This window comes from Dinoponera quadriceps, unplaced genomic scaffold (genome assembly GCF_001313825.1).
Source record: "Dinoponera quadriceps isolate SergipeBrazil2010 unplaced genomic scaffold, ASM131382v1 scaffold9, whole genome shotgun sequence".
Taxonomy (NCBI): Eukaryota; Metazoa; Arthropoda; class Insecta; order Hymenoptera; family Formicidae; genus Dinoponera; species Dinoponera quadriceps.
In genome coordinates this window covers 1,059,913-1,086,204 of record NW_014554295.1, presented here as the reverse complement: position 1 = coordinate 1,086,204, position 26,292 = coordinate 1,059,913, and the positions used below count along the sequence as shown (strand labels likewise).

General features: G+C 41.9%; 5 protein-coding genes and 1 long non-coding RNA gene across 7 annotated transcripts in view; 2 read left to right on the top strand and 4 right to left on the bottom strand.

Annotated features, from left to right (window-relative positions):
* The first annotated feature begins 89 nt into the window (after positions 1-89).
* Positions 90-1,970, top strand: LOC106743438 (probable uridine nucleosidase 1). The gene is made up of 5 exons (XM_014617283.1): positions 90-708; positions 808-988; positions 1,073-1,189; positions 1,266-1,402; positions 1,547-1,970. The coding sequence occupies exons 1-5, from the start codon at positions 514-516 to the stop codon at positions 1,955-1,957; spliced, it is 1,041 nt and encodes a 346-aa protein (XP_014472769.1). The 5' UTR covers positions 90-513; the 3' UTR covers positions 1,958-1,970.
* On the bottom strand, positions 685-1,162 carry LOC106743445. Its single transcript, XR_001374368.1, has 3 exons — positions 1,053-1,162; positions 860-960; positions 685-765 (listed from the first exon to the last, which is right to left on the bottom strand). It is a non-coding gene; the product is annotated as an uncharacterized LOC106743445 (long non-coding RNA).
* A 786-nt stretch (positions 1,971-2,756) lies between the features above and the next one.
* Positions 2,757-5,974, top strand: LOC106743962 (potassium/sodium hyperpolarization-activated cyclic nucleotide-gated channel 1-like). The gene is made up of 8 exons (XM_014618325.1): positions 2,757-3,021; positions 3,137-3,346; positions 3,900-4,059; positions 4,133-4,266; positions 4,342-4,529; positions 4,637-4,842; positions 4,948-5,157; positions 5,388-5,974. Exons 1-8 carry the CDS (start codon positions 2,777-2,779, stop codon positions 5,679-5,681), a joined length of 1,647 nt encoding a protein of 548 aa, XP_014473811.1. The 5' UTR covers positions 2,757-2,776; the 3' UTR covers positions 5,682-5,974.
* A 90-nt stretch (positions 5,975-6,064) lies between these two features.
* LOC106743941 lies at positions 6,065-8,233 on the bottom strand. The gene is made up of 2 exons (XM_014618301.1): positions 7,421-8,233; positions 6,065-7,005 (listed from the first exon to the last, which is right to left on the bottom strand). Exons 1-2 carry the CDS (start codon positions 8,079-8,081, stop codon positions 6,518-6,520), a joined length of 1,149 nt encoding a protein of 382 aa, XP_014473787.1. The 5' UTR covers positions 8,082-8,233; the 3' UTR covers positions 6,065-6,517.
* Positions 8,234-8,977: 744 nt separating this feature from the next.
* On the bottom strand, positions 8,978-10,461 carry LOC106743950 (dynactin subunit 6). 2 transcript variants are annotated; one of them, XM_014618311.1, is made up of 6 exons: positions 10,344-10,461; positions 10,023-10,058; positions 9,703-9,873; positions 9,502-9,629; positions 9,261-9,403; positions 8,978-9,185 (listed from the first exon to the last, which is right to left on the bottom strand). In XM_014618311.1, exons 1-6 carry the CDS (start codon positions 10,376-10,378, stop codon positions 9,087-9,089), a joined length of 612 nt encoding a protein of 203 aa, XP_014473797.1. In that variant the 5' UTR covers positions 10,379-10,461; the 3' UTR covers positions 8,978-9,086. The 2 variants fall into 2 exon arrangements, with proteins under 2 accessions (XP_014473797.1, XP_014473800.1); XM_014618314.1 differs by lacking the exon at positions 10,023-10,058 and having other exon boundaries at positions 10,344-10,457.
* Positions 10,462-17,261: 6,800 nt separating this feature from the next.
* LOC106743933 (probable nuclear hormone receptor HR3) overlaps positions 17,262-26,292 on the bottom strand; it is a 93,846-nt gene continuing 84,815 nt past the window's right edge. Inside the window, exons 5-8 of the mRNA XM_014618288.1 lie at positions 24,033-24,305; positions 22,685-22,909; positions 21,725-22,068; positions 17,262-17,356 (exon numbers count right to left, since the gene is read on the bottom strand). Of these exons, the coding sequence (XP_014473774.1) occupies positions 21,809-22,068; positions 22,685-22,909; positions 24,033-24,305 (758 nt within the window). The 3' untranslated portion in view covers positions 17,262-17,356; positions 21,725-21,808. The remainder of the gene's footprint in view (positions 17,357-21,724; positions 22,069-22,684; positions 22,910-24,032; positions 24,306-26,292) is intronic.

Here is a 26,292-nt window from a genome sequence, read left to right as displayed (position 1 = left end):
GTCTTTCAGACGTTGGAACACAAAATGTCTTAATGCAATCTTTAAGACATTTTATATTCCGAATTTTCTGGATAGCATGTTATCGATTTTATTACGTCATCCTATCCTTATCTTGCGTTTAACGAGCGATAAAGGTAGAGTGACAAAATAAATGGAAAAAAAGCGCTGATAGCGCGCTTCTTAAAGGAAGTTGGGAAGTCATACGAAATTCGCTGAGTCTCGTTGCTTTATTATTTGCTCCACATAACTTCCTGTTGATATGTGTACTTACAAATTAAGCTGATAAGTTTAATATTTTCCGACCTTCTCGGGCAAATAAATACAATTCTACCGTTATCGAATTCCCCGAATATTCTTGATATGCGGAGCAAAGCAGTGGAGCGTGGTTATAAAGCAACAAGTGTTTATCTTGTCTATCATTCTTCAGAAACAAGCTTTGAGATCTCAGTTAACGTATCTTCCAACGATTTGTCGGCCGGTTCGAAGTAACGTTAGCACAGTGAAAAGTGAAACATGAACGATACAACGAATATCATCGTCGACTGCGACGCTGGCATTGACGACGCTTTGGCACTGTTCCTTCTTCTGATCGCTCACAAACACGAGAGGTTGCACATTGAGGCGGTGACCTGCGTTTTCGGGAACACCGTCGTCAAGAATGTCGTAAATAATGTGTACAGAGTGCTCGAACTGTTCGAAGACTACGATGTAAGTTATATTATTGTGACAAATGGATCACTTCGTCTTATACCTTCGTAGAATAAGCTGGAAGAAGAACGTGAGGTATAACGAAAGCTGTTGCTTTAGATACCTGTTCATCGAGGAGCCCACTCCCCCCTGAATAGTAATAAATACTCACCAGGAGAACATGAGTGTTATCACGGGGTGGACGGATTTGGCGATGTGTACACGAACGAACCGGATACCAGTAAAATGCAAACGACTCATGCTGCGTACGCTCTGAACAAATATATCACTGATAAGCCTGGTATAATACAACCTTTCTCTCTTATCATAGTTATGTCATATGGAGTTACATTGTACATACTAACTTGATTCTTCTTAATTTAAGGTCTCGTAAGCTTGGTTTGCCTGGGGCCCCTGACAAACATCGCATTGGCCATAAAGCTGTATCCAGATTTCGCGTGCAGCTTAAAGAACCTCTTCGTAATGGGCGGAAACTCAACCGGTGACGATTATTACTTCTGTTAATTAAATCAGTCGAAATTGTTCGTCGACACTCTGTCTTACGAATGTGCTTCTAGGCTTAGGTAATGTCACGTCCCAAGCGGAATTTAATTTCTTCTGCGACCCGGAGAGCGCGTCCATCGTGTTCAACAACGTCTGCAAGCCCATCTACCTGTTACCGTGGGAGACCTGCTTGAAGTCTCGTATAACATACGTGCGTGATAACTTGACTTGTAATATTGTAGAAAAAATGTTGCGTAATTATTGTCTCATCGGTACGATGATCGATCGTCGATTAATCCTCACGAATCAATAATTGTCGCATCGCCAGATTTTACGACTGCGATCAATTTTTCAGGACTGGCGCAAGAACATATTGGGGACCATAGACTCGTCTTTCGTGCAAATGTTGAACAAAACCGAAGACGGCTGTGAATGCAGAAGGAAAGGGAAGAGTCCGCCGTATTACGTAATGTGCGACGCGATCTTAGCTGGGATTATTCTGCGACCAGAAATGGCCAGGAACATTTTCACGCGTTTCGTAGACGTCGAGTTGCACGGCACCAAGACTCGGGGCCAAGTTGTCATCGATCATCTGAAAAAACAGGAGATAAACGTACATTTGATAGATGACTTCGACTCGGAAATCTTTAAGGAACTGTTACTTTTTGCAGTAAATCCGCGGGAGGACAAGTCGGTCCTGTTTCCACAGAGTCCCGAAGAAACTTCGTCTGAAAATTTAGTCAAGGATGAGTGTAAAGAATTGTAATTGATTAAATGAAAGACTTGATGATTGTAAAAGAACGAAATACATCGTAAATTCAATATTTAATTCAATCAACATTCAATCAACATTCAATCAACATTCAATCATCATTCAATCAACATTCAATCAATATTTTTCATATATAATGCGTGTCTAATTTCTAGTTTATAAAACCTGCTGTTTGTATAAAAACGTTTTTTTTTTATTTTTTTCATTATAAATTGCCACAAAATAAATAAGTACTTTTAAATATAAGTTTCTGTAATAACTGTATCATTTTTAATTAAATAAATCGTTAGTGTCGCGACAATAAAATTGTATAATATTTTAGAGAGCGCATTAATCATGTAATATCATTGATTGCATGACGATACGATATTTTATCAACAATTGAACGAGTTTTATAATTTTATCGTTAGAAAAGATACTTTCGTGTAACATAAATTTCAATATTTTCTTGTAACAGAAGCGATTGTTACAAAGGAAAGGAGAAAGAGAAAGGAGATAAATCAGACCTGGGTGGAGGCGGACAGAGAAACATGTGCGCGAGACTCGAGGATTTACCTTTGAGATTGCAAGATTGAGGAGAACAACATGGACCTAATGGCTTTGGTGCCCGAATTCAAGGCGGTGCCGGGCGCTCGTGTACGCGGTTATTCCTTAGGGTGTTATATAGAAATCATTGCTGGATAAATATAACGGAATAAAAAAAGTATATTTTTTCTTATTACATATAAGAAAAAATATTGCTCGTACAAAGTGAACATTACTCGCGTCTTTCGTCCGAAAAAGCTTTTTCCGCTTAACAACGCTCAATCATTCATGCAGCATTCACCGCGCGTGGAACACGTCTGCAAGATGCCGAAAGAGGAGGACCCGCTGACGACGTTGATCCCCGGCACCTCCGTCTGGTCGAGACTGCGACGTTGGTTCCTGCGCACGCGGATAGTGTCCCGCAGACATCCGTTCACGCGATGGTGCGTGAAGAGCAACAAGGCGTTCCGTTACGATATCAGTCGGCACATCGAGTCGTATCCCTACATGATCCATCCCTTCAGTTCGTTCAGGTCGGCACCTGCAGAAAGGGTAACGCTGAATTATAGAAGAGATTCACGACGAAAACAATTTAGTCCTTCCACCGTTGTTGAGGCGAAATTAAATTGCTCAAATTCGTGCATGTAGAATAATGTGGGAGACCGCGATGACGGTGTTCATCATAGCAGCCCTGATAGTCACGCCGATCCTCTTTACGTTCTTTGTGAATCACGAGAAGTGGCACATCAATCACGCGATAAACGCGGTGCTCGTGTGCGACATCGTGTTGTGGTTTCTCACCGGTTATTATGATCATCAAACGCAGTCCATAATCTTAGACTCGAGAATCGTAGCGAGGTATGCAAAAGTAGCCCGTAAAGCCGGTTGTAAGTAATCGTCGGGATCGATTATTGCGAGCAGAACTTACGATTCGTACCCTTGAGAAAATAGATATTATATTATGAAACTTTCTATGGTACTCTGTGATCAATGAACGTTATGTTATAAAGCTTTTCCTTCTATGAAACGACTCTCTCTCTCTCTCTCTCTCTCTCAAGCTATTTCAAATTTAAAGCTGTAAAATACTGAAAAAATACCTAAAACATAAAAAAATATTTATTCAGTTGATACTAAGAACATATTTACTTTTATATTTTTTCGTACCGAAAAGAATTAAAAATGAGAAAATATATTTCTAAATCTGTAGTTTTTCATGAAAGCAATTGTTTATTCTATTTAAATAAAAAAATGTTTAATATATTAGTATTCATCAAATTAATGCTTTTCGCTTTATATTTTTTTTCTCAGTGTATAGAAATCTTTATTTTTCTTTCAACTTGAAAATATGAATATTAGACGATATGAAAAGAATAAGCTTTTCCGCTCAAAACTCGACGCGAACGATTCGCAGCAAGTACCTACGGGGATTCTTCGTCCTGAATGTGTTACCGGTGCTACCGTTGGAGTTCCTCGCCACGGCTCGCGAGCCGATATGGTTCCTGAAGTCGGTCAACCTACTGAAGATAGTGTGGATGCGAAACCTGTTAATTTATTCCCGCAGGCTCTACTACGTGCGTTCGCGCGTTCTCTTTACTCTTTTACGCGGAGAATCGATCGATTAACTAACTAATTGACGAATTGCAGGTGTACAGAATCAATTTTCACCTGTATAAAATCGCGGAGATGGGTGTTATTATGGTCATTTACGTGCACTGGGTCGCCTGCCTCGAATATTACATACCGTTGATCGTGGCTAAAGTGGCCGGGCCGGATGACGAGTCAGTAAATTGATGAAAGGCACCAGCGAATCAGCTAAGGGAATGACGGTAACGAGGGGGACGTCGCAATTGCAGGTCGTGGATTCGCTCGGCCTACATGCTGAAGAGGGAGACCAGATTCCAGATCTACCTGGCGTGTCTGCACAGAGCTCTTATCGCGCTGGCCGCCTCCGCTCATTACTTGAACATGCAAACGACCGAGGACATAGTGTACAATTTGATTCTCACCATCCTCGGTTTCTTCGCCTTCATCTATCTGTTGGGTAAACGAGTAAACACTTCGCGACAACACTTAATATAATATAATTTGAATACATTATAATGCCGGTCGAATCGATATCTAATCTCTTTCCTTTGTCTCTCATCGCAGCGCGCTTCTTGCAATTAATGACGACGTTTCATTCCACCAACAAGAGGCACTTGAAGTTGATTCAACAGCTGCAGCAGTACATGAGGCACAAGGAACTTCCGTATTTCCTGCAACGGCGACTGCTGGCTTATTACAACTACCGTAACCAAAAGGGGCTCGAGAGGGACAAGCAGATCATGAGATATGTGTCGCCTTATTTGCGAGAGGTGCGCTTTTATACGCGCTTTTATTCCGGATAAGCCAGTGTGTGCGCGAGAACACAGAACAAATATCGTGTAAATATCGCACCGTTTCATCCTCGACGGTTTCAGAAGCTCCTTCTGCACAACTACATGAGCCTGCTGAAGAATGTAGAGCTGTTCAGACACCTGCCGCAAACAATAGTGACGCAATTGGCCGACGCACTGCATTCGGAGATCTTTATTACGAATGACGTGTTGATCAAGGCCGGCACACGCGGCGACGCGTTATATATTGTCGCCTCCGGCACTGTGGCCGTTTTTAACAATGTAGGAAAGGAGGTAAAAGATCAGCGATACTTCCTCGTCGGAGTTACCCATCGTGACTAATCGTATCGTCGAGTAGTTGGTTGTTTACTAAAATATTACTTGCCGTGTTCTCGTAAGAAATTGAAATCGAATTGAAGTAGATTGAAAGCCGAATCTAAAGCACGGTTGGGAAATAACCCCCCCCCCCCGCGGGTTTCTCGAACCCGTTGAAATAATCGCTGAACGTCCCGTGACGTGCGCAGATCTGCCACTTGGAGGACGGCGCGTACTTCGGCGAGATTGCGTTGGTGATGGAGGATGAGTGGAGGATCGCCAGCGTCGTCGCTGTGGAGAACTGCGAGGTCCACGTCCTATCGCGTGTCAACTTCCAACGCGTCTTGGCGCCGTATCCCGATCTGCTAACTCATCTGCAAAACGTCGCGCTCGCGTTTCTAGAACAGTTGCTGTCACTCGAAGAGGCGGGCGAGCTGGATTTCTCGACATTGGCATCCGTCAAGATCAACATCAGCAGCATAAAGACTAGGAGGAGGGACTGAGACATGGTAAGGTAGCCCGTCCCGACGACTCGGTGAGATTTCTTCCAATTTTATTCTGCGTTTTATTCAATCGTTTTTCTAATACTCTTTCTTTTTAGCCTTAATTTGTATTCAAGATTTTATTACGTTACTGAACTTTTAAGTTTGTGTTATTTCTAATGATATGAGCTACCTTTTCCTGCAATCTCTGCTTCCAAATGTTAAAATTTGATTGTATATATCGGTCATGGAAAATTTTCCACTTTTGTCTGGAAAACATGGAAGACTCAGGAAATGTCAAAATTAACTTTCTGTGACAATCTTGAAAAAGCTCTGCCGATAGTCGATTAACAAAACTCTGAGGAAAGCCAAGATAATTAAAAATATGAAAAAAGTCTCGTCGGTCGCACGTATTCTTCACCTTTTATTCGTCCTGTAAATATTTCATTATATATCTTTCTCATATTATTTAACTATTAACTATAACGATATTTTCACGCTCCATTTGCTTCAATAGAGCGAATAGTGCGTCGGATTATCCATATATTTAACAATCGAGACAACGGAACGTTCAACCGAATAGTCACACTCAACGCAAAAGCAACGAATCAACAGCTAACAACGATAATAAACCGACGATAATATCCCGTTCGACCTTCGGCCCTGTTTCTCGCTAATCGCATGCTGTAATGTAATAATTATCATTGCAACTAATTTCGGAAAATCTCGACGTCTCTCTCTCTCTCGCGTCTATCTCCGTTTTCGATTAGATAAATCGAATGAAATTTCGCTTTCCGCCTCTCTCGCCTCTGCGTTTATCTGCGTCGCCGCTTTGTCCTCGGCGGAAGTGGCTCGCGTCAGAAGTGGTGGGCCCGCCGTCTCTGCGGGTTCCTGTAGGACTGTTGGTACACGGACATGAGACGCCAGTGTTCCGGATAGTCGGCGTCCCGGCAGCCGTGGACCACGCTGAACGGCGGCGCCAGGGTGTCGATGCAGAAGGCCCTCCGGGCGAACGGCGTCCGCGGCCTCGGTACCGTCAGCTTAGCCGGAGGCAGTCCGTTCCTGCGGACATCGTCGTGTTTCTCCTCGCGAGTCCCGAGCGCGATTCCTACAGCGGACCGGATCAGTCGCGGGTCCCGTCGCCTCTTCTCCAGCTCGCCGTCCGGCTCGCAGGCGGCGCACCTGCGCTCGGTGATCTGCGGCACGGAGCTCGCCCTCGCCGGCTTCCCGCCCCGCGACACCTCCGCGATCTCCGCCACCGTGACCGTCTCCATGCCGTCGCAGAGACACTCGCAGCAGCATCGATTCCCCGAGTCCGCCTCTCGCTTCTTCTTCTTCTTCTTACCTGTAGTTGGAGAAACCGGCTCTTTAATCGCTTGAAGAAAGAGAAAAAAACGGGTTTTTGTGAAAAATTGCTTTCTTTACTGCTTAAATCTAGATTAATTTTTGCACATTGGTGCGTCGATGGATCTGCAAAATACAACGAAATTTTGCACAAAATTTTTCTTGCGGTAATCGATTTCAATGGTGATTCTACGGGCAAAAGTATCAAGATGAGATTGTCGGAAAGGGAACAATTTACGAGATACTTCATGTCTCGTGCTGAAAAACACGCAGGCAAATGTGGCGAGTTTTAACCGAACGCACGTGAATGTTTCTAAACCAATTTTCCACCCTTAGATAAAATAAACAAAAAATATCCGCGGAAAAACTGAGAAAATCCGGCTTTTTTCGGGAGCCTCGAGAACTGCATTCCCCACCCGCGCAATCGTAGACGCCTTTTTTATCTTCTTGACCGTGCTCCAGTAGCTCGCGATTTCTCGGTGCCGGTGAGTGCTGGATCAGAGCGAAGATCGCCGGCGCCGAGCCGCCCTCGGAGCCGTCGATGTGCGCCGGCTTGCGGGGTTCGTACACGGGGTCGACGGGCGTCTCCCAGCAGATGGCCAAGTCCATGCGGGTCTCGGGCTGCTTGTAGCCGAGCGCCGGATCGGCGAAACAGCGGTCTCGCCTCGCGACCCGGACGTTCCCTCGGCTCCTCGCGGGCTCGCAGGCGGCCGAGCGGCAACCGTGCGCCGTCAGGTTCCTGAACACGCGGTCGTCCACCTTGTCCGGGAGCGGCTGGTGCTGCAGGTTCTCCGCGTGCAGCCTCTTCGCCAGAGCAAACTTGTCATAGCACGAATTGCCACCTCCCGCACCCTCCTCTTCCCTCCGCTCGTCTTCGTCGTCAGACCTTCTTCGAGACTTCGGGCAGGCCAACGCGTGCGACTTCCTCGGACGCGTCTTTCTCGAGGAACCCGCGGAGCTGCGGCCGCCGCACCGACAGCATCCGCGAGGCTCGTCTCCAGCAATCGATTCGCCGCGGCGCGACTCCATGCTACTCGTCGTCTTTTTCTTGGCTACGCGAGGATTACGTTCACCCATAGGGAGAATCGGACGTGGGGAGGACTCGTCGAGTCGCGGCGGTCGACCCAGCCAGCGAGTTCTTTGTTAACTTTCAATGCTTCTTGTTGAGCGCATCCTTTGAGCGACGATTTTCTTCCTCCTCTTCCTCTTCAGCGCGTAATGAAGTAAATTATTCCGAGATTACTCGTCCCTCCTCGAGTCTTCCATTGAGAACTCCTTCTCTCCCATTCCTCTTCTCGCTCGTTACGTCTGTGTCATCGTCCCTCTGCCGAGATGAGATCGCTCGTTCGCGGCACTTGATCATCTCTCCCCGGTCACCTGTGGAACGGACACATTTACACGGCGCGATTAATTAAATTACTGAGCTAATTTTGATCGGGAAGAGATTCGGGGAGAGAGAGAGAGCGAGAGAGAGGGAAAGAGAGAGAGAGAACGGATTCCCCTCGCGTTTCCCCGACGGGGCCCGCCGGCCGTTCAAGCGTTCTTCCTCATCTTCGAACACTGTCGGCGAACACCCAAGCACATTTCTATAGGAATACCGAGAACCTCAGTGGCGGAATTCGATGGCTCTCGGTTGCCCTGACGACATGATAATTCGATAGGGAGTCCGCTATACTCATTACATGGCTCACGGACGAAACGGGAGTTCGCAGACGACACATGCGAACGTCCGGACAGCACAAAGGACTGAAATAGATCTCGGAGACGTCTCTAAGTTTGGAAATCCGTGGTCTACAATCCGAAGGTTTCAGCAGAACGGCTGACTTATCGATCCGAAGCAATTCGAAGTTCTTCTCATACTTCGCAGCGCTGCCATCCAGTCACCTAAGTCACTTTTTTTTCTGGAGGACCCCAGGATTCTATATTTACGATAACAAACTATTGTTAAGTAAAGAAATTAATATATTCACACGTAGAGATACAAATAAGTATATTTTGTGTTGCTGAATAATTATGAATAAAATTTGTTTACGATTGGTGTAAGAATTCAGAAGCGTTCTCTCTTTTTATTGTTACAAAGAATCAATTTGTGGGTGCGACTTTTGGCTTTATATTCGATTTTCGAAAGTGGTGATAGTTTGGGAGTACTTTTAGCAGAAAGTCCAACTGTCCAATCTGTGGCTAAAACATTCGAAAGGCATATTAATCGTTTATCCTAAAATCAAGGATAAAAAATAATACGATAAATATATTTACATATGGTTTGTCATTCATTTCTCTACGTTGACATTCGCTTCCATATACTATTGTATTTTCTGGTATACTTTCTGTTTCCGTCAAAGAACATGCAGCCCCAATAACGCAACCATTGGTCAACTCGACTTCGCGAGCAACATGTGCTTGAAAGAAAAGATTATATTTATATCGAATAGCATCAAGCCGCAATCAACTATACATACCTTTTATCTCTAAAATATTGTTATCTAATTATACATACCTTTGATCTCTAAAATATTGTTATCACCAACTTTAAATGCTTCACAAGTACAATCAGTTTCAAAGACATTATAGTTCCCTATTATTTGCACTGGTACTGTTGTAGGTTCAGGAACATCGGGTGGCAATCTATACATATTGGTGATAAATTAGTTGTTGCGTCATTTGCTCATGGTGAAAGATATGAATATATCACACTTGCCTATTGGCTATAGTTGCCATTTCTTCAATTATGTTGCCTTCTCCGATAATGATCGGACCAGCTTCTGCTAGAATGCATGCTCTAGGATGGATTATGGTCTTCGCACCAATGGTGATATCACCTTTCAGAATACTCTCCTCACATACTACTGCGCCAGGTGCAATTTTTAAGCTGTAAAAATTAATTATAAACATATGATACAATTCATTCATACAAGATCACATTAAGATCACTAACTATAATAACATATAGCTGCTGTATACTACTGGTGTACATCAAGGTGAGTTTAGTAAAATATTTCACTTAAATACTACACTTAACTTTTATTCATTATCGTAACTGTTTCAGTTATGGTCCTTACATGAAAAGATATCGAATTATCCGTTTTATTGATTATTACTATAATGATATTATTTATATATCATGCATTGTTATAAATATATGTTATTAGTTTAAGAAAAACCTTAAGATAACCTTATAACGTAGAATATCTATATTAGTTTAGGAAAGACCTCAAGATAACCTTATAACGTAGAATATCTGTCGTCGTAAGATGAGAACGAGGTTTTATATGTTAAAATTTAAGAACACTGTCGATCAAAATATATAATTATATTTTTTACAACTATTATTAAACTTACTTAGCACGACGATAGGTAGAAGAATTAGACGACATTTTCTCGTATATTTATGCTAGCTTATGAGCTCTCATATGCCACTTTACAGTTTTCCGCTTCGCTTCTTTCGATATGTGGCTCCAGCTATCCGCGTAGCCCGGCAACAGTTCTGTACTGCAGCTGCGATGGTATTATATCGCATGATATCGATATATCGAAATATTCAACATCTCTCGATAATATTTAAAGAAAGATCAGTTTCAAGTGTTTTTATTATTAAAAGAGCGATTATACTTTATCTTGTTGTTGCTTTCAAGATACACACACCATACACACACACATACAACAAAATATATCGTAATAATTTATAATTATCTTTAAATTGCCATCAGAATGAAAAAAAAGACTGCTTCGCACGTTGGTATTATAAAAAAATTGATTTTTCAAGATTTATAAAGCTGAAATAAAATGAGAAAAAAATTTCTGTTCTACATACATCCCACTTAAAATCAGTATTTAAGTATCATATTATAATTTCTATATAAACATCTTTCAATCAAATATTATGAATCAGTTCAATTATCATTCTAATTATTCTTTAAATGTTAAACGCGAGAAATAATCATTGAAGTAAATTAAAAATAATTCTTGAAATGTTTTTCCGTCGATTAATATGAACGAGGAAAGCATTTGAGCGATATATATTATAAATAACTTTTAATATAGCGGGCTAAATATTTTTTGTTTCTACATGTTAAATCTTCTTTGTCGAAAACAGATTATATATGAGAACGTACGAGAAGAGAATATAAGTATAATTAAAATAGCTACATGACAAGACAATAAAAGAAAAAAAATTGAAACAATTTACAGCGAGAACCTTTATGATGCGCAAATACCTTCCTTTTTTTTGTTTTAAGCTAATTTAAAGACGTAAGAGAAAGGAAATTTTTCGATTGCCTGCGCAATCAAGGGAATAATGTGTACATACATGAGAAACACACAAGCCACACCTTCGTTTAGATATTTAATATAACTCTATATTTATCCGTCAACTTTTATTTATTTTATATATATATATTTTTTATATATTATATATTATAAAATTTAACTCCAAATTGCGATAATAACGTCTAATTGCAACGTGCGTGCGCGTGTACGTGTTGCGCCTTATTGTACGTGTGTACGGGTACGTGTGTATGTGTAGTGTATCTTCGTGTATGTGTATGCGCCTGTGTAATTAAGTGTGTACGTGTGTGTGTTTGTTGCTCTCGAGTAAAGGGGATAGAGATGTGAGCGAAGAAGGGTCGTAGATGGTATGCATTTTGCACTCGCGCGTAACGTGACTGTGTACGTGTTCGATCTACAGTTAAACGAATCCTACGCACTTACTCGTTAATCGGCAGAATAATATGCATTCTCTTAATTCTTTTTTTTTTCGCTATAAGTATATGCAACCGTCCGAAAGCGTGTCAGTCGGCGCACCGTGACGGATTCACCGTCGCTCTCGTCGATCTTCTCTCTCTCTCTCTCTCTCTCTCTCTCTCTCTCTCGGATGCATATCGAGTCTCTTTATTGTAATAGTATGTCGTGTTGCGCGGAAATAAATTTGCTCTGATCTCAACAATAATGGTAAGAAAAAGAATAAAAATCTCCTCCTTTTGTCGATTAATTTTATTAATGGTAAACGTGCAATCGATTCATCGAGTGTGTTTGCGCTTAATTTTTCAAAGGACCTAAGCGATAATTACTGCCACGTGTCTCGAAGATATTTTAATAATATCTAATTTATTATTACCAAATTTATTATTAAATCCAAATTTAATAATAATATCGATAATAGATCAATACCGCGTTAATTCCAACCGATGGAAAACGTATTTTATGTGAATCGCGTTAATGATTATTGAATAATTTTACACTAAGTTCGAGAAGTCTTATCAATCACCGAAGAATAGCGTAGTCGTAGAGTCGCTGTGATTTTTGAACGAATCCAAAATTTGCGAAAACATCAAAAATTCCATTCGAATCTGTACGAAGAAAATAATCACGTAAGAATGTAACGTAAACATTTTTGAGATCTACAAATTAGTACAAAGCGATTGAAGCTGCCTGTCTTATAATGTCTTGATATATTATTTCCTCTCGTACAAACGAGCTTAATGTGCTGAATAACATCGAACGCAAATCGATTAACGTTATAAATATAAATTTAACAAATAATAAATTAACAACACTATAATTTAGATGCGACCGGAGATGCTAAGAATAAGAATGCGCAATTCTGAAACTGTACACGAAAATCCATTCATCGCCTTAAAATTGACTTCGTATATGCATCCGAGAATTATTTCTCACGGATTATTTCTCAAGAATTATTTCTAATCTTATCTTATTTTAAAAGACGTTCCGTTTCTCGTAACAAGTAAATCACTTTGAAGTCAACAATAAACAAGAAAACAATTATGCCCACTTGACTTAGTTGAGAGTTTTATGGTAATTTGACATCTCAAGTATTAGTACTATTGGTATTTCAGTCAGTTGTTAAAGCACAATGTGCCCTCTCTTCATTCACGCTGCCCTTGCAATGACTTTAGGACTTGTAAGTCCGAAATTTAAGGAGCTTTTATTCGTTTTCTAGCAATTGACACGAGGATAAAAGAGGCAATTAATGACGTAAGAAAAGCTCAAAGATCAAAACACTTGAAAGATCGAAAGCTCGAGTATCTAAAAATTGAACGTAATAATAATTGAAAAATCGAAAAGTCAAAGTTCCAAAAAGTTAACAATCTAAACAAAATAAAAGAGATTAACGCTCAATTTAAAATGTAAAATAAGAGGTATGAATAGACTTAAATATTTAAAAATTATGTTTTAACTCTCAAGTCAATATTTTCCAATTTTCTAGCAAGTTTAACGAACATGAATAACAAAATGTCAACATTCTCTCTCTATTGAGCTAACATATTGTACTGAATAAAAAAATTCAGATATCCTCATGATCGTAACTAAATTATTAGCGTAAAGTTCATGGTAACATTAAGAAGATAAATAATAATCTCATTTTCAAAGTCAATGCATATCTACTTGAGAAATACAAGTTATCGTTCGAGCTGCGTGTTTCGTTGTATGTCTCAACATATTGAATTAGTAATCAATAATCTTAGTATCCGATATCGAAAACATCGAAAATATAAAAACATATAAATGGAGCGGTAAATCGAGATGTAGGGAATCAACGGCAATACATTTGTTAACACTTTCGCGACCGCTGAAATTCGACTGCAAATTTATGCAGCTTCGACACTGGTGTATTTAACCCATTATAAAGATCGCAATCATTATATTTATGCATCACTACATTTTTCTCATAGAGCTATATATATATTATGCTGAACAAAAACATGAATGTGTATCTATTTTCAAAAATAGTTACGATGAACTTCTAGCGATGATGATGATGGCAAATAGTTAAAAATATGCACGGAAAATGTTTCGAAATATTTAGAACAAAAGTTGTTACAGTGAAGAAGCTCGAGTCTCGATGGATGGAACGATAATGGGTTAAATGCGTGATAATTGTCTCGGAAGCCGTTACCCTAAACAGTATAAGCTATTTTACTTACGTATATACAACGTAAATGGGGGCCGACGGACACGGTGTAGCTTATGACAACCAATTGATACACGCATACACGTAAAACAAAAAAATAATAAATGCTCCGAGAGAGCTACGTGTGAAAAAGAAATTAGATTTTATTCATTTATATTAGACTTTATAAATACAAACAAATAATAATAGCGCTGTGTAAGGTTTTCCATAACGTTTTGCAATTAGAAACGGTCTGTCAGACCCCGGTTATACCGTTTAGGGTTTACATAATTAGCTGCGATATTCTGATATACGTCTTAAAAACAAAGGTTCACTATACAATGAAACAATATCGGTATTCGCACGTCATTGCTATAAATAACAATTCAATTGGAAACTCCGCTTCGTTTTTCCCCTCCCCTTTCAGCTCTCCGGCCTCACGTCTCGCATGTTCTCGAAGTCAGACGTGACGTACGAACAGCGCGCCTGCTTCTCGAAGATTTACGAAGAATTCGAACATCGCACGCGCGCGTGCGCGCACAATAAGTTAAGGATGTTTACAGCGAAAGCGCAAAACTGCGCGCAGGTCGCGCGCGATCCCCGTCCTCATTGGTTCCTCGCTCCCTCTAACGATGCGCGACGCGTTATTTATAGCCAATGAGTGTCGGCGTACGAATACACTTTATTTTTAATTCCAGCCCTCTTATAACAATATAACTTTATACTTAGTAACGACACGAAGGCGTACGAATACTTTTTAATCGGCCCGGCACCCAACGACGCAATTCTCATCTAAAAATACGCGGACGGTCGCGAAAGTGTCTCGACGACGACGCACGACGGCGAGCAGAAACCGTAAAAAACTAAAAATCCACCGCGATTTCGCGCCTCGATCCTCGGACTGACGATCGACGACAGCGGAGGAAAGCCGGTGACGGTGCGTATATAAACGCTTCGTGAGGGTGTCTCAGCGCGCGACGACGGGCTATTTTATCTCTCTCTCTCTCTCTTTCTCTCTATTTCTCTCTCTCTCTCTCTCTCTCGCTCGCTCGCACGCTTTCGCTCTCATTCTCTCTCTCTCTCTCTCTCTCTCGCTCGCTCGCTTTCGCTCTCATTCTCTCTTTCTCTCTTTCTCTCTCTCTCTTGCTCGCTTTCGCTCTCTCATTCTCTCTCTCACTTTCTTTTTTTCTTTTTTTTATCCATATAAGAAGTATGGGTTTACGTATAAAGAGACGCGTCATACAAGTGCCGTACAGTACCAAAAACGTTTTTTTTAATGCGCGCGCATAATGCGGTCGATTAGCTCTATCTACGCCTGCATCCGTGAAGTCGCATTCGCGCGTCAATTCATAACGTTTTCCTCCTACTCTCACTTTCATACCCTCTCTTTCTCTCTCTCTCTCTTTCTTTCTCTCATTTTCTTCCACTCCTCTTTTTCACTCTCTTTTATTCCTCTTTCGCGCTCTCTTTCACTCTTTTTCCCTTTCTCTCCCTCTCTCTCTCTCTCTCTCATTCTGTCTGTTTCTGCCTGTGAATGTATGTACGTAATGTATGCATGTACGTATGTATGCATGGATTCGTGAGCTTGGTGTGTTACGTGTTACTCTGTTATATCCGTGAGATCCGGCCGGGCTGGTCCGCGGACGAGATTTCTCTCGTTAACGTGTCTCATCGTGTGCACATAATATAATATCGCGAGGACCGTCGAATCTCGATCGTACCGCCGAAATATACTCTCATATATATAGTGTTTATATATTTATTTATTTATATGTTTATATATTTATTCATTTATTTATTTATATATGTATTTATGCTAAAGTAGCTCAGAGAACTATACTCGAATCACTACTCGAAGTCGCGGCGGCGGGGGAACGCGCGTGGGTGACGCCGCCGACGAAGTCTCGGTAGCGGAGTATCGGCTTCGAGTTTTGCACCGTGCGCCGCGAGGACGCGCGCTTACACGTTGAACATCCGCCCCGCCGGGCTGAGACGACGAATCCACGTTATTGAGCGAACCATTACGCGTGATTAGAGATTAGTGAGAACCGCGCGCAGTGACGGATATTTAACGAACGGGCGCGTCCCTCGCGTCCGCACCGGCCGCACGAGCGGAGAGAGGAAGATCCGATCGTCTCGCGGCTCATATCAGCGACCACAACGATGACGGGTGATGAGGATGCCTTCGTCACTTATTCGTCGTTTACTTATTACCGACCCTCGCGCGCTTTCGGTTTTTAACTTACTTCAGATACTCCGCTTCCGTCGTGTCTCTCTTCTCTTCTCAATTCGCTTAGCTCGTCTCGTCTCGCAGCTCACGAAGCCGCGATTATCGTTGATGTGTTCCTGAAATCCCCGCGTTTCGCTTCAATCGCCGAGCGCTCCTCGTCGGCTCCACACGGCTCCCACACGTGCGGCTGAATCGCGATAAATTCGATCGTCTACGGTCGGTATGTACAAGTGGCGGCGGCAAACGGTCACGAAGAGTAGAAAAGCGGGAAGAACGACCGGAATTCGGCGGCGGTTCGAAAAGGGAGAAAGGTCCGCGACGAGGGCATCCTCGTCATTATCGCCGTCGTCGTCGTCGTCGCGCTCAGCCGCACGACTTCGACATCGACGCGGTTCCTCGCCGTCCGCAATAAGCTCTAACCCTTCGTCGACGCTATTCTCGCAGGGTTCGCCCGCTCTCGTCAACTCCCTCGTGTGTTCGACAGTGCGATAATTATCGGTCACTATGTCGCGCGAGCGGCCCGATCAAGATTCTCTTCCCGCGGTGGGCACGCCAGTCCTCGACCGCGTTATTTATTTTCGCGTCGTCCGCGGACTGTCCTGGCGGGACTCGGTCGATCACCGTTCTCCTCTCGCCCTCTCTTCTCTCCCTCCACTATCTTCGATTTTTTTTTAGTTAATACAATATATACTTTATGTATGTATCGTAACAACCGATCTCTCTCTCTCTCTCTCTCTCTCTGCTTTTTCTCTCTCACTCACTCACTCACTCTCTGTCTCTCTCTCTCTCTCTCTCTCTCTCTCTTTCATACTTTCCGATCTGAACTTTCTCACTCACACACATTCACATACATTCTCTTTCTACGCTTGCTCGCTCGTTCGCTCGCTCGCTCGCTCGCTTCGCACGCATTCGCGGTTTTTCTCCGTCTATATAATAATATCTTATAACGATACGCGTATGTGTACACACTTCTCCGCGTCGGTGGGACGCGTGTTGCGCGCGCGGGCGTGCACGCGTCCGTATGTGTGGGCGTGTGTATGTGTGTGTGTATGTATACGTGTGTATACACATACGCATTCACACTATGTATATATTTATATTTATATTTATATTTCTTCTGTATATACTTTTATGTTGCTTTTCTTTATGTATACTTTATATATAACAATGTTATGTTTATTTAAGGCCCAATACGTTCATTACGAAGGAAATAATCTGCAACAGAAAGGAGACGAACATACGGTTAAACAACGCTTGTACCTGGTTTGCTCCCTGTCGTAAGCACCGTGAATATAGAACTATTCAGTCGACGAGTTGTGTACGTTGTGTTTTCTTGACGTTAATCATCGTCATTATCATTATCATCATCGTCGTCATCGTCGTCATTGTAGTCGTCGTCGTCGTCATCGTAATCATCGTCGTCGTCGTCGTCGTTGTGATGGATGCGCGTGGGGACAATCGCGATACGCCGGACGCCAGTAGATGATCTACGCGTGCGATCGGACAAAGTGATAATTCACCCGCCAACTTGCGGGTGCCAATCTTGCGATCTTATCTTTCTGTCGCGTTTCCTTCAGAGGAAAACTGAGAAGAAGGACAAGCAACGAATAATAACTAAGTAATGTATGTATCTTTATGTAGCTTATATATGTACATATATATCCGCTCATCAGGTATCAGGCTTTACGTTACAGATAGAGTGTATAATTATCCGAAGATTTATCAAAATTTCCACACGACAAATGCACGACGAAGATGCTAATTCGAAACTCGGTGGAAAACGAGTGACGAGACGGGATTGAAATTATGACGTACCGCTACATGCACACTTAACGATAGTTAAACTACTTCTGTTCTCACCGTTTATTAGTAAATTATGCATCGATTATTATGCACTTTCTTCGATTGCGAAGAAAAAAGGAATGCTGCAATTATATTGCCGAAGTTATACTTGACTTTCTCTGGCCGTTAACCGCCCAGAGCGGAGAAATTTTCAGTGAGAAAGGTCAAATTGCGATATTTTCGCTGTATAAATTTCCAAAAACGTGACTGTGCCTACGATCGGCGAGACCATGTACCGGCGTTCTAGTCAGCTCGATGTGTTTTTGTCTTCGCGTCATTCTCTATTACCCCGTATTATTTTCCCTGCTCCCCTAGATACACATGAAGCGTGCTCGCGACGTTTCCTAGGAAGAATCACTCGACCGAGAACGGGCAAGCAATAAGGTTGTCTCTCGAAAAAGAGGCGTCACTCGATATTTTTATCTAAGACAGTCTATCGTGACGTATACTTGAGAGCCTACCGGACATGTAATTCGACTGAAAGGCCAAACATTCCGATCCGAAAGGATGACGCGCTAATTTGTTCAACAACTAGATCCTCGTGTAATACAACAATATAGGTGTAGCAAGCTAGATGTTTAATATAATTTCATTATGCGTTGGCGAGCGAGAAATACAGAAATGTCCCAAAAAGGTGTAACAATGGCAAAGATCATCCGAAGAATCTCGGGTTTCCTCTCGAAACATTTGTAATTATCGAAAATTTATCTTTTATTTTAATTTAAATTTTGTTACAATAAAATATATAGTAAGAAAGTTTTGTATTGCAAACGGTCCATTAAAATTTTTGCATTACTCCAGCACTAAAAATATATTAAAAGTTCATAAATAAATATGTTAAATTAACAAATCGTTAACATATTACTTTTTAACATATTCACCTTGTTAAAGTAATAAAAATTAGGTGGACCGTTTGTAACACAAAATTTTTTATTGAATGTACACGAATAAATTAAATAAGAAATAAGATTTCATTATTTCTATTTATAGATTTTATGTACAGGCGCAGATTAATAAGATTTGAATATTTAAAAAATTAAATACAAAAAATTAAATAAAAATTTTGTCAAGAGTTAAAGTCAATTAAATAAAATAAAATTCGTCTCATTAAGACGCGTAAGTTCGTGTTAAAAATAATTTTTTAACGTATGAGTTTGAAAAGATCCTGCCACCGATATTTATCTTTTTAGAACATCTTGTGATTTAAGATCCAATTATCGACGATAAATTTCCACTCGTGTCGACATCAGAAACAAACATGCGTATCCATGCGAATTATCGGCTACAACCTTTACGCTCATTACAAACGAGACGCACCTTACGATACACTTAGACGCCTATGGAGAGCCTAGTGTTTAAATTTAAAATAAAGGGGAAAGTATTATTAATGAGATTAACAACGAAAAAAAACAACAAATAAGTTAATGTGCTTTACAATATACACTCGATAGCGAAATCAAATAAACCGCATACGTTATCCGGTAGGCTGATTGTTCGAAATACGAGCCACCCGATTCACAGCAACCGCGAATAAATGGGAATCGAAGAGTGGGAATCGGATTTTTGGATTAAAAAAGTTCCTACTCCATATAAAATATCGTAGTTAGCGAATAACTCCTCTTCAACGTTTCGGGGAGATTGATAGAGTAGATTAGTATAGAATTGATAAAAATATCAGAAAGAGCTCTCTGTGAACGATTTTTTTTTATTAAAACTTCGATTCGCTCTCCCATTTGAAATCCCACTCATTCACCGTTACTGTAGTTCGATTTCTCGTTCAAGACGTCCATTGGCGATATTGATCCTTCGACATAAAATACTCGTTAATTTAAAAAATTTCAAAAATATAATGTTTGCGCAGTAAAGATCCGATTAAAAAAAGAAGAAAGGAAAAAAGGAATTTGACACGTTATAATAGCTATTGCAAATTGTGAAAATCTGCTGGCAAAGGAAAGTCAAATCTTTATCGTCTTTTTGAAGGATCGTAAAATCGAGGACGTTTCCGAAAGAGAAACAGGAGCGATCTGTTTTCGAATTAAAGGTTGTTGGTAACCGTATAAGCAATTTACAAAAATCAATATTTTCTATCTCGCCGCTTTTAACCCTTCCAGCGATGGATTTCACGAGTCCAAATTCGTCTATGATTTTCTTTGCAGCAGTCACCTTGTTAAAATTACTGTTAAATTACGATAATTAATAAATTACAATCGTTAATAGCAAATGAGGTAATTTTTATATCCGATTTTGACCAAATCTCTCTTTATCTCTCGCATTATTTTACTTTTGTAGAGTGCAAGTGTGAAAAGGCAGATATGATCGAGGATCTTTTCCTAACTTCCTTGAAAACAATAACTCTGGCTAGTAATAAATATGTAATTCGTTACATCGTTAAAGGGTTAAAACTGGCGTCTTACCGTTTGTTACGTCGTGTTCGTCGCATGAATCGAATATCATTAAAAAAAACTTGTAAACACGTACACAATCGGGAGTTCACTTATTTTCATTGTTTTTCTTGAGTCTCGCTCAATCCTACTTTCGTGCAGTTTGTGTGTGTGTGTGTGTGTGTGCGCGTGTGTATGTGTGAAAAAATGAAAAAATGTATATACAGTATAAAGATGTAGAACTCCCGAATGTTTAATACGTCGGTACTCGGACATGCGATTTTACAAACGGCGATATCGGACGGCCGATCATTTATTACACCTTGACGGAAGCTGTATTGCCGAATCGAAAATATATCAACCGTTTCTTTACTAGTTAGTGCATCTGGATATGATTATGTATCAAATGTAAATTTGTCTTAATATTTGCGTATCATATATCGTGTATGTTGAGAGAGAGAAATGATTAGAAATACTAATAACCGCAAAAAATTCTCTATGTGTTGTTTTCTGCATTTTGTACTCTCTATGAATCGATCAGAGTGACTTTGATTTTGTTATTCTTTTGTGCTTGCTTATACTGTGCAGCATCTTACACGCGATTTGATTGGAAATTCAATTTTCAGAGAACAAAGAACATACACGTGTCTCAATATTTCCCCGGGCACAACAATTTTCACAACAACGAATTTCTGAAAGACCTCTTAATGTTGTCCAAAGATATCTAAAAAAAAAAAAAAATAGCACGTCTCAGACGTTTTTAAGAAATCTTTTAGAAACTTGTTCTACTTGAGTCAATGAAAGATTCCGTAATTACCACGCCTGTTTAAAAGCTCGACGAGACAGAATACGAAAATATCCTTTACTTACGCGTGAAAAATAGCGCGAATTAAATCCTAGAATCTCCCGATACGCATCAGCCGACATCGTCGTTTCTCGCCTGTCCGAGCTCGAGCCGCTCGATAGAAATGGTCTTAAAAGTACTCGCGTGAAAAGAACCGCGAGTCTCCAATCGTCTCTCCGCGGACTCTCGCGGTCGAACCGGCTGAACGTAAGCGACTGCCGTGATTCGCGCGCTGCCTCTGTCCCGTTGCTGGTAACAACCTCGTCCGATCGCTTCGCGACAAAAGACGCGTGTCTCCGACACGCACACGGTCGATCGATCGATCGATTCGTCGTCGGCCTTCGCTCGCTCGCCCCCTTCGTCATCGAGATCGTTCTCGCCTGCGAGCTCGCCGGCTCGCGCGGATTCTTCCTAGGAAGCGTCGCGCCACCTTTCCGCTTCCCCGGGCCACGAAATCCATCGGTATTTCTTTCTTTCTTTCTGTTTCTGTCTCTCTTCCGGGACGGTCGGACTCACCTTGACCGAGCAAGGTCCGCGACGCTACTCGCGTTCCTGTCCGCTCGGCAGCGCCGGAACGACGCTCCGCGCCGCGTCGCTCGTTCAGCTGTCGACGCTGAAGAGCTCCTTGTGGAGGGCCGGGAACTCGAGAAGCGGTTGCGACCGCTTAAACTTCGCCAGCGCGTCCATGTGCAGCAGCGAGATCTCCCGCAGCTGCGGTATCTTCGCGAGGATCGCGTCGCACACGGTCACGTCGCCCTTGATCGGCGTCACGTGGTTCCGATCGAGCTCCGACCTCAGCGCCCTGATCACCGCTTGCGACAGCCTCGTGATCTCCGCCAGGCCCTTCAGTCCCGGTCGATCTGTGGATTGTTACGCAAGGCGCCGTGTTAAGTCAGTGAACTCATCGCGCGCGTACCGCTTGCGTAACCGCAGGGGGGAATAGGAATATGAGATAACGATAACTGTTTCGGAGAGATGCGAGATCTCGAACAACAGACGAGTTCAATTTCGAATTTCACTTCGCCGGATATGTGTCTGTTTCATCGCCGAGTTTCGCGCGACTTTGGTAGCGCGAGTATACTGGAAAGATTCCTTCAAATTTCATACATTTTATTGCATCCAAACAAATTTCATCATTGGCATGCTCCAAAGAAAACTAATGTCTTGGTCGTACTAATGATCGTTAATCTCGAGGAATCTATTAAAAGTTATCTTTAATTGAATATCTCAGCTTCCGAATGGTCGTTCATTTTCTAACTTGATAGACGTGTAAATAGTATTTCCATCAACATGTGGCTAAATAATAATAAAAAATAAAAATTGAAAAGAATTCCTAAGAAAATGGCTCGTCCGTGACCAACTACCTTAAGTGCGAGATACAACTGCGCTTCTTGATTATAATTTTAGAAAGTTCTATCCCCCCTCTCCTCGCCAGTGAGGGGATGGGGCACCCCTGTGCGCTCTCGTGTCACTCACCAGGGCTAAGTAGAACAGCCGCGCTATAGAGCGCCAACTCGGTTTCGGTGAGCTTCAGTTCGGCGACGCTTCTGGCCAGTTCGAACACGCAGGAAACAAGCTTCATTTCCGCTGTATCCGTCGTATAAAACGCATCCTGCGGCAGCAGGGCGTCGCCGTACAGGACGAAGTTCTGCTGGAGATCTAGGTACCTGCTCATTCGTAGCACAGCCAACTCGAAGGAACCTGTCACATTTTAATAGGATATCAGCATACTCCGCGCCGGTACACAGCGGCGCGCAGCGTCTTTCTTCTTCGCCTTCGCTTATCTAATCCCGTTGAAAAAAAAAAGAAAACCGAGGCGGAAGCGTTATCTTTGTTGCGCGAACAAAACAAGAGACATTAACGCGTTCGTTATCGCGGCTACGGTGTTATCCACTAATTCGTCAACATTATGAAGAAAAAAAAACGAGATCAATGAACTTTTCAGGGAACTTCCGGTGCCAAATTAATTTTTCGACGAAACTAAAGAATAATAATGTGACAAATCGAGGAAGGACCGAGAGAGAAAGTTCGTAATGATTAGGAAAACATCAGGTCGCTTCCGACTTTTTGTCAACCCTCAGTATAGCATCGCGGTATTAAATATTAATATCAAATTAAAGGATTAATTTATTTCTCACTTAGAGAAAAATTAGTATATTTTCTCTTGGCTCTTCTTGTAAGATTTAGAAGAAGCAATAGTCATAAAAATAAAAGCCGTAAAATAACAGTCCTTATAAATAGTTAACCTTTTGAGTGCTGAATACTTCCGGCGTAAGCAATCCTCGTGGACGCGCCTAGCGGTTTCGATCGCTGGGGATGGAATATTTTTTTCGCTAAAGTGAATTCTGTTGAATACGCAAGGCGCAACTACTTGAATAATATAAGAAAGTTATTTTCGAACATTAATTATTTTAATTAATTTTACGCACGACGCAAACCACGCCGGCGACAGTCAAACCGCGCGCCAGGTGGGGCTAAACGCATATATGCGTCCATAGTTCACACCGATAGCTTTCGCTAGATGCATATATGCGTCTATAGCACTCAAAGGGTTAAAATTGCCCCGAGAGAGCTGTGTAGAAAGAAATTCAAAAACTAAAATTGGATTCAAAATTGGATTCTAACGGTACATACCGAGAGTAAGATAAATACACAGGATAAATGCGATCATACTTACCTGTAGCACTTAAAGATCAGAAACAGAATAATTAATTTGCAAAGATTAACGTTCTTACGGAAACTCTTCAAAGCCCTTCGCAAAAGAACGATAAAGCTTTACTGGCGATTATTTTGGAAGATCGTGTAAGATATGCAGGCTACGTACCGGCCTTTAATAAAACGATCTGGTCGTCCTGCGAGAGCTTCATGAATCCGGGGACCATTTTGGCGAACTCGATGATCTGCTGGATGACGGTGGTCAGCTTCTGGGCGCATTCCAGCCAGAGCTGCTCGTGCGCCATGTTCTTGTAGTAGATCAATCTGGAGAGGTCTTGGGGCTTCCGGAAGGACTCCTGGATCTGTTCCGTTGACACCAGGCACGTCCTCGCGTGCGCGTCCGCTATCGTCTTCGAGAGAAGCTCGCTGATCTGTGCTGGATCTGCGAAGTTCCACAGCGGATTTCCCGCTCGTAATTCTTTCGCTCCGTGTGACGTGTTTAATACAAAAAAAGAGAGAAAGAAAGAGAAAGAGAGAGAGAAAGAGAGAGAAAGACAAACGGCAGAACGAGGAAAGACTTATTCAGCCAACCAAGATTTCGAGTAGGTTTCAAGCGTGATGAAGAAGGGCACGGTACGCAAGCGTGCGGTTCATATTAACTTCTGCCTGCGCAGATTACTTTCGTGTAATCGTTGCGCAAATTATTTCACGTAATTACCGAACGAATTATCCTTCTTACGCTTTTTCGTATAAATTATTTGTCTTTTCTCTTTTGTGGAAAAAAATATTCGGCGTAAGAGATTGCAAATATACGTATTGAGTCTATATAACATATTGTTGAGTTTATTGAGTTGATGCGAAAGTTTTTTTTTCGAACAAAAGTCCGCTTTTTAGTCAAAATGTATATGTAAACATTTATCTATTTTAAAATAAAATTAACCAAGTGTGCGTCGTATCGTTCGGTGTCCTGCCATTTTTCCGACAGCTGCATGATCCCGCGCTCGTAGAGATTCTGGGATTTCCGAGCAAGGAACTGAAAACGGAACGAAACTGTTGCATCAACTCGATATATTTTGCGCGATTACGGGCCATGCGAAATTATTATGCGAAAATCGGCAAAATTTTGCGGTAAAAAGAATTTGACGGCAAAGAAACACAGAGTCTGCGAATGCGTTCGTAAAGCCGGTGATATACAAGTGCGCGATGACACATATTCATGAATGCGAAATTCTGCAATCTCGCTATGCGAGCGCGATTGTAAAAAGCACGCGACCATAACAGAAAGCGTGAAAGAATATATATATTCTTATATATATATCGTTTGAAATTGATGTGTACGTACAAGTAACACGAGCCCCCATAATGTGTCGCGGCGTGACGTGAACATTCGAGTTTCCGGGAGGAGCTACGGAGGACCGACCTATATGTTTTTCATTTTTATCGCGCATTCAAATACACACGTTAAAACACTTAGAGTAATTTTATCGCGTTAGCGAGTGAGCATAGTCGGCGCCGCAGCTTGTAACACACAAAAGGGCAAGTAATTTCCATTTTTGAATAACCGTTTATGAATTTTTCATAAGGTGCGCCGCGCGTTATTCGCCGAGTTGATTAATGAATTTTGCTAGCAAATTCCCTTTTCCTCAAGATCCTATTAAAATACCGCCGTGTAATAATTTTATCGCACTACATCGTTTCACGGTAGCGCTGCATTGCTAGTAAGTGAATTATTATTCATTTCTTCTTTTTTGGACACATACGATAAGTGTATGATATTACGATATTATTTAAATATTACTTCGCGACGGAAAGGACGTGTTCTACAAATCATTACGACGACTTTAACGAAACATTCCCGGCTACCTTGCGAAATTTTCCAAAAATTCTATACGATATCAACATACTATACATGCCTCTCCGGGACGATACTACGCTTTAATGAAATTGCTCTGATAGTTTTCCATAGACGTCATCTGCATTTGACAAACACCCACGCTGCTTTCGGAGCGTCATCGTCCCGAGAGAGAAAGAGAGAGAGAGAGAGAGAGACGTGTTTAAAACGTGTGCATCGAAAAAAAATCCCGCCGATTGTTTCTTTCGCGTCTTTAGTCTCGTCACGATTCCCGATTCTTAATCCCCATCGCTCCGCCGACCTCCTCGATGTCCTCCACAACTTTCCCGCGAAACTTCGGCATAGACTAGGCGGGGGGATTAGACGAGAGCATGCTACGTGCAAAGGGACACAAACGCAACCTCACATCTCGCATGGGACATACTGGGCAGACTCGGCACTTCGTCGTCCTCGGATGGGTTGCTGACCCTCTGCTGTTGGCTGCTCAGGAAGGTCGTCGAGTCGACCATCGTGTACGAGCCGTGGCCCAGGCCGGCGAGCTCGACGGTGGTCTCCTGCTTCACGGCGACGATCCCGC

What these genes read in the sequence shown, in the direction of transcription:
- LOC106743950 (XM_014618311.1), bottom strand. Translation starts at nt 10,378, where the DNA reads ATGTCGTCTAATTCTTCTACCTATCGTCGTGCTAA. An exon ending in CAATATTTTAGAGATCAAAG is followed by an intron (nt 9,404 to 9,501) that starts GTATGTATAATT and finishes TTTTCTTTCAAG; the next exon opens with CACATGTTGCTCGCGAAGTC. An exon ending in AAATGAATGACAAACCATAT is followed by an intron (nt 9,186 to 9,260) that starts GTAAATATATTT and finishes CGAATGTTTTAG; the next exon opens with CCACAGATTGGACAGTTGGA.
- LOC106743438 (XM_014617283.1), top strand. Translation starts at nt 514, where the DNA reads ATGAACGATACAACGAATATCATCGTCGACTGCGACGCTGGCATTGAC. An exon ending in AATGGGCGGAAACTCAACCG is followed by an intron (nt 1,190 to 1,265) that starts GTGACGATTATT and finishes ATGTGCTTCTAG; the next exon opens with GCTTAGGTAATGTCACGTCC. An exon ending in TGAAGTCTCGTATAACATAC is followed by an intron (nt 1,403 to 1,546) that starts GTGCGTGATAAC and finishes TCAATTTTTCAG; the next exon opens with GACTGGCGCAAGAACATATT.
- LOC106743941 (XM_014618301.1), bottom strand. Translation starts at nt 8,081, where the DNA reads ATGGGTGAACGTAATCCTCGCGTAGCCAAGAAAAAGACGACGAGTAGC. An exon ending in AGGCGTCTACGATTGCGCGG is followed by an intron (nt 7,006 to 7,420) that starts GTGGGGAATGCA and finishes CTCCAACTACAG; the next exon opens with GTAAGAAGAAGAAGAAGAAG.
- LOC106743962 (XM_014618325.1), top strand. Translation starts at nt 2,777, where the DNA reads ATGCAGCATTCACCGCGCGTGGAACACGTCTGCAAGATGCCGAAAGAG. An exon ending in CGCCTTCATCTATCTGTTGG is followed by an intron (nt 4,530 to 4,636) that starts GTAAACGAGTAA and finishes CTCTCATCGCAG; the next exon opens with CGCGCTTCTTGCAATTAATG. An exon ending in TTAACAATGTAGGAAAGGAG is followed by an intron (nt 5,158 to 5,387) that starts GTAAAAGATCAG and finishes TGACGTGCGCAG; the next exon opens with ATCTGCCACTTGGAGGACGG.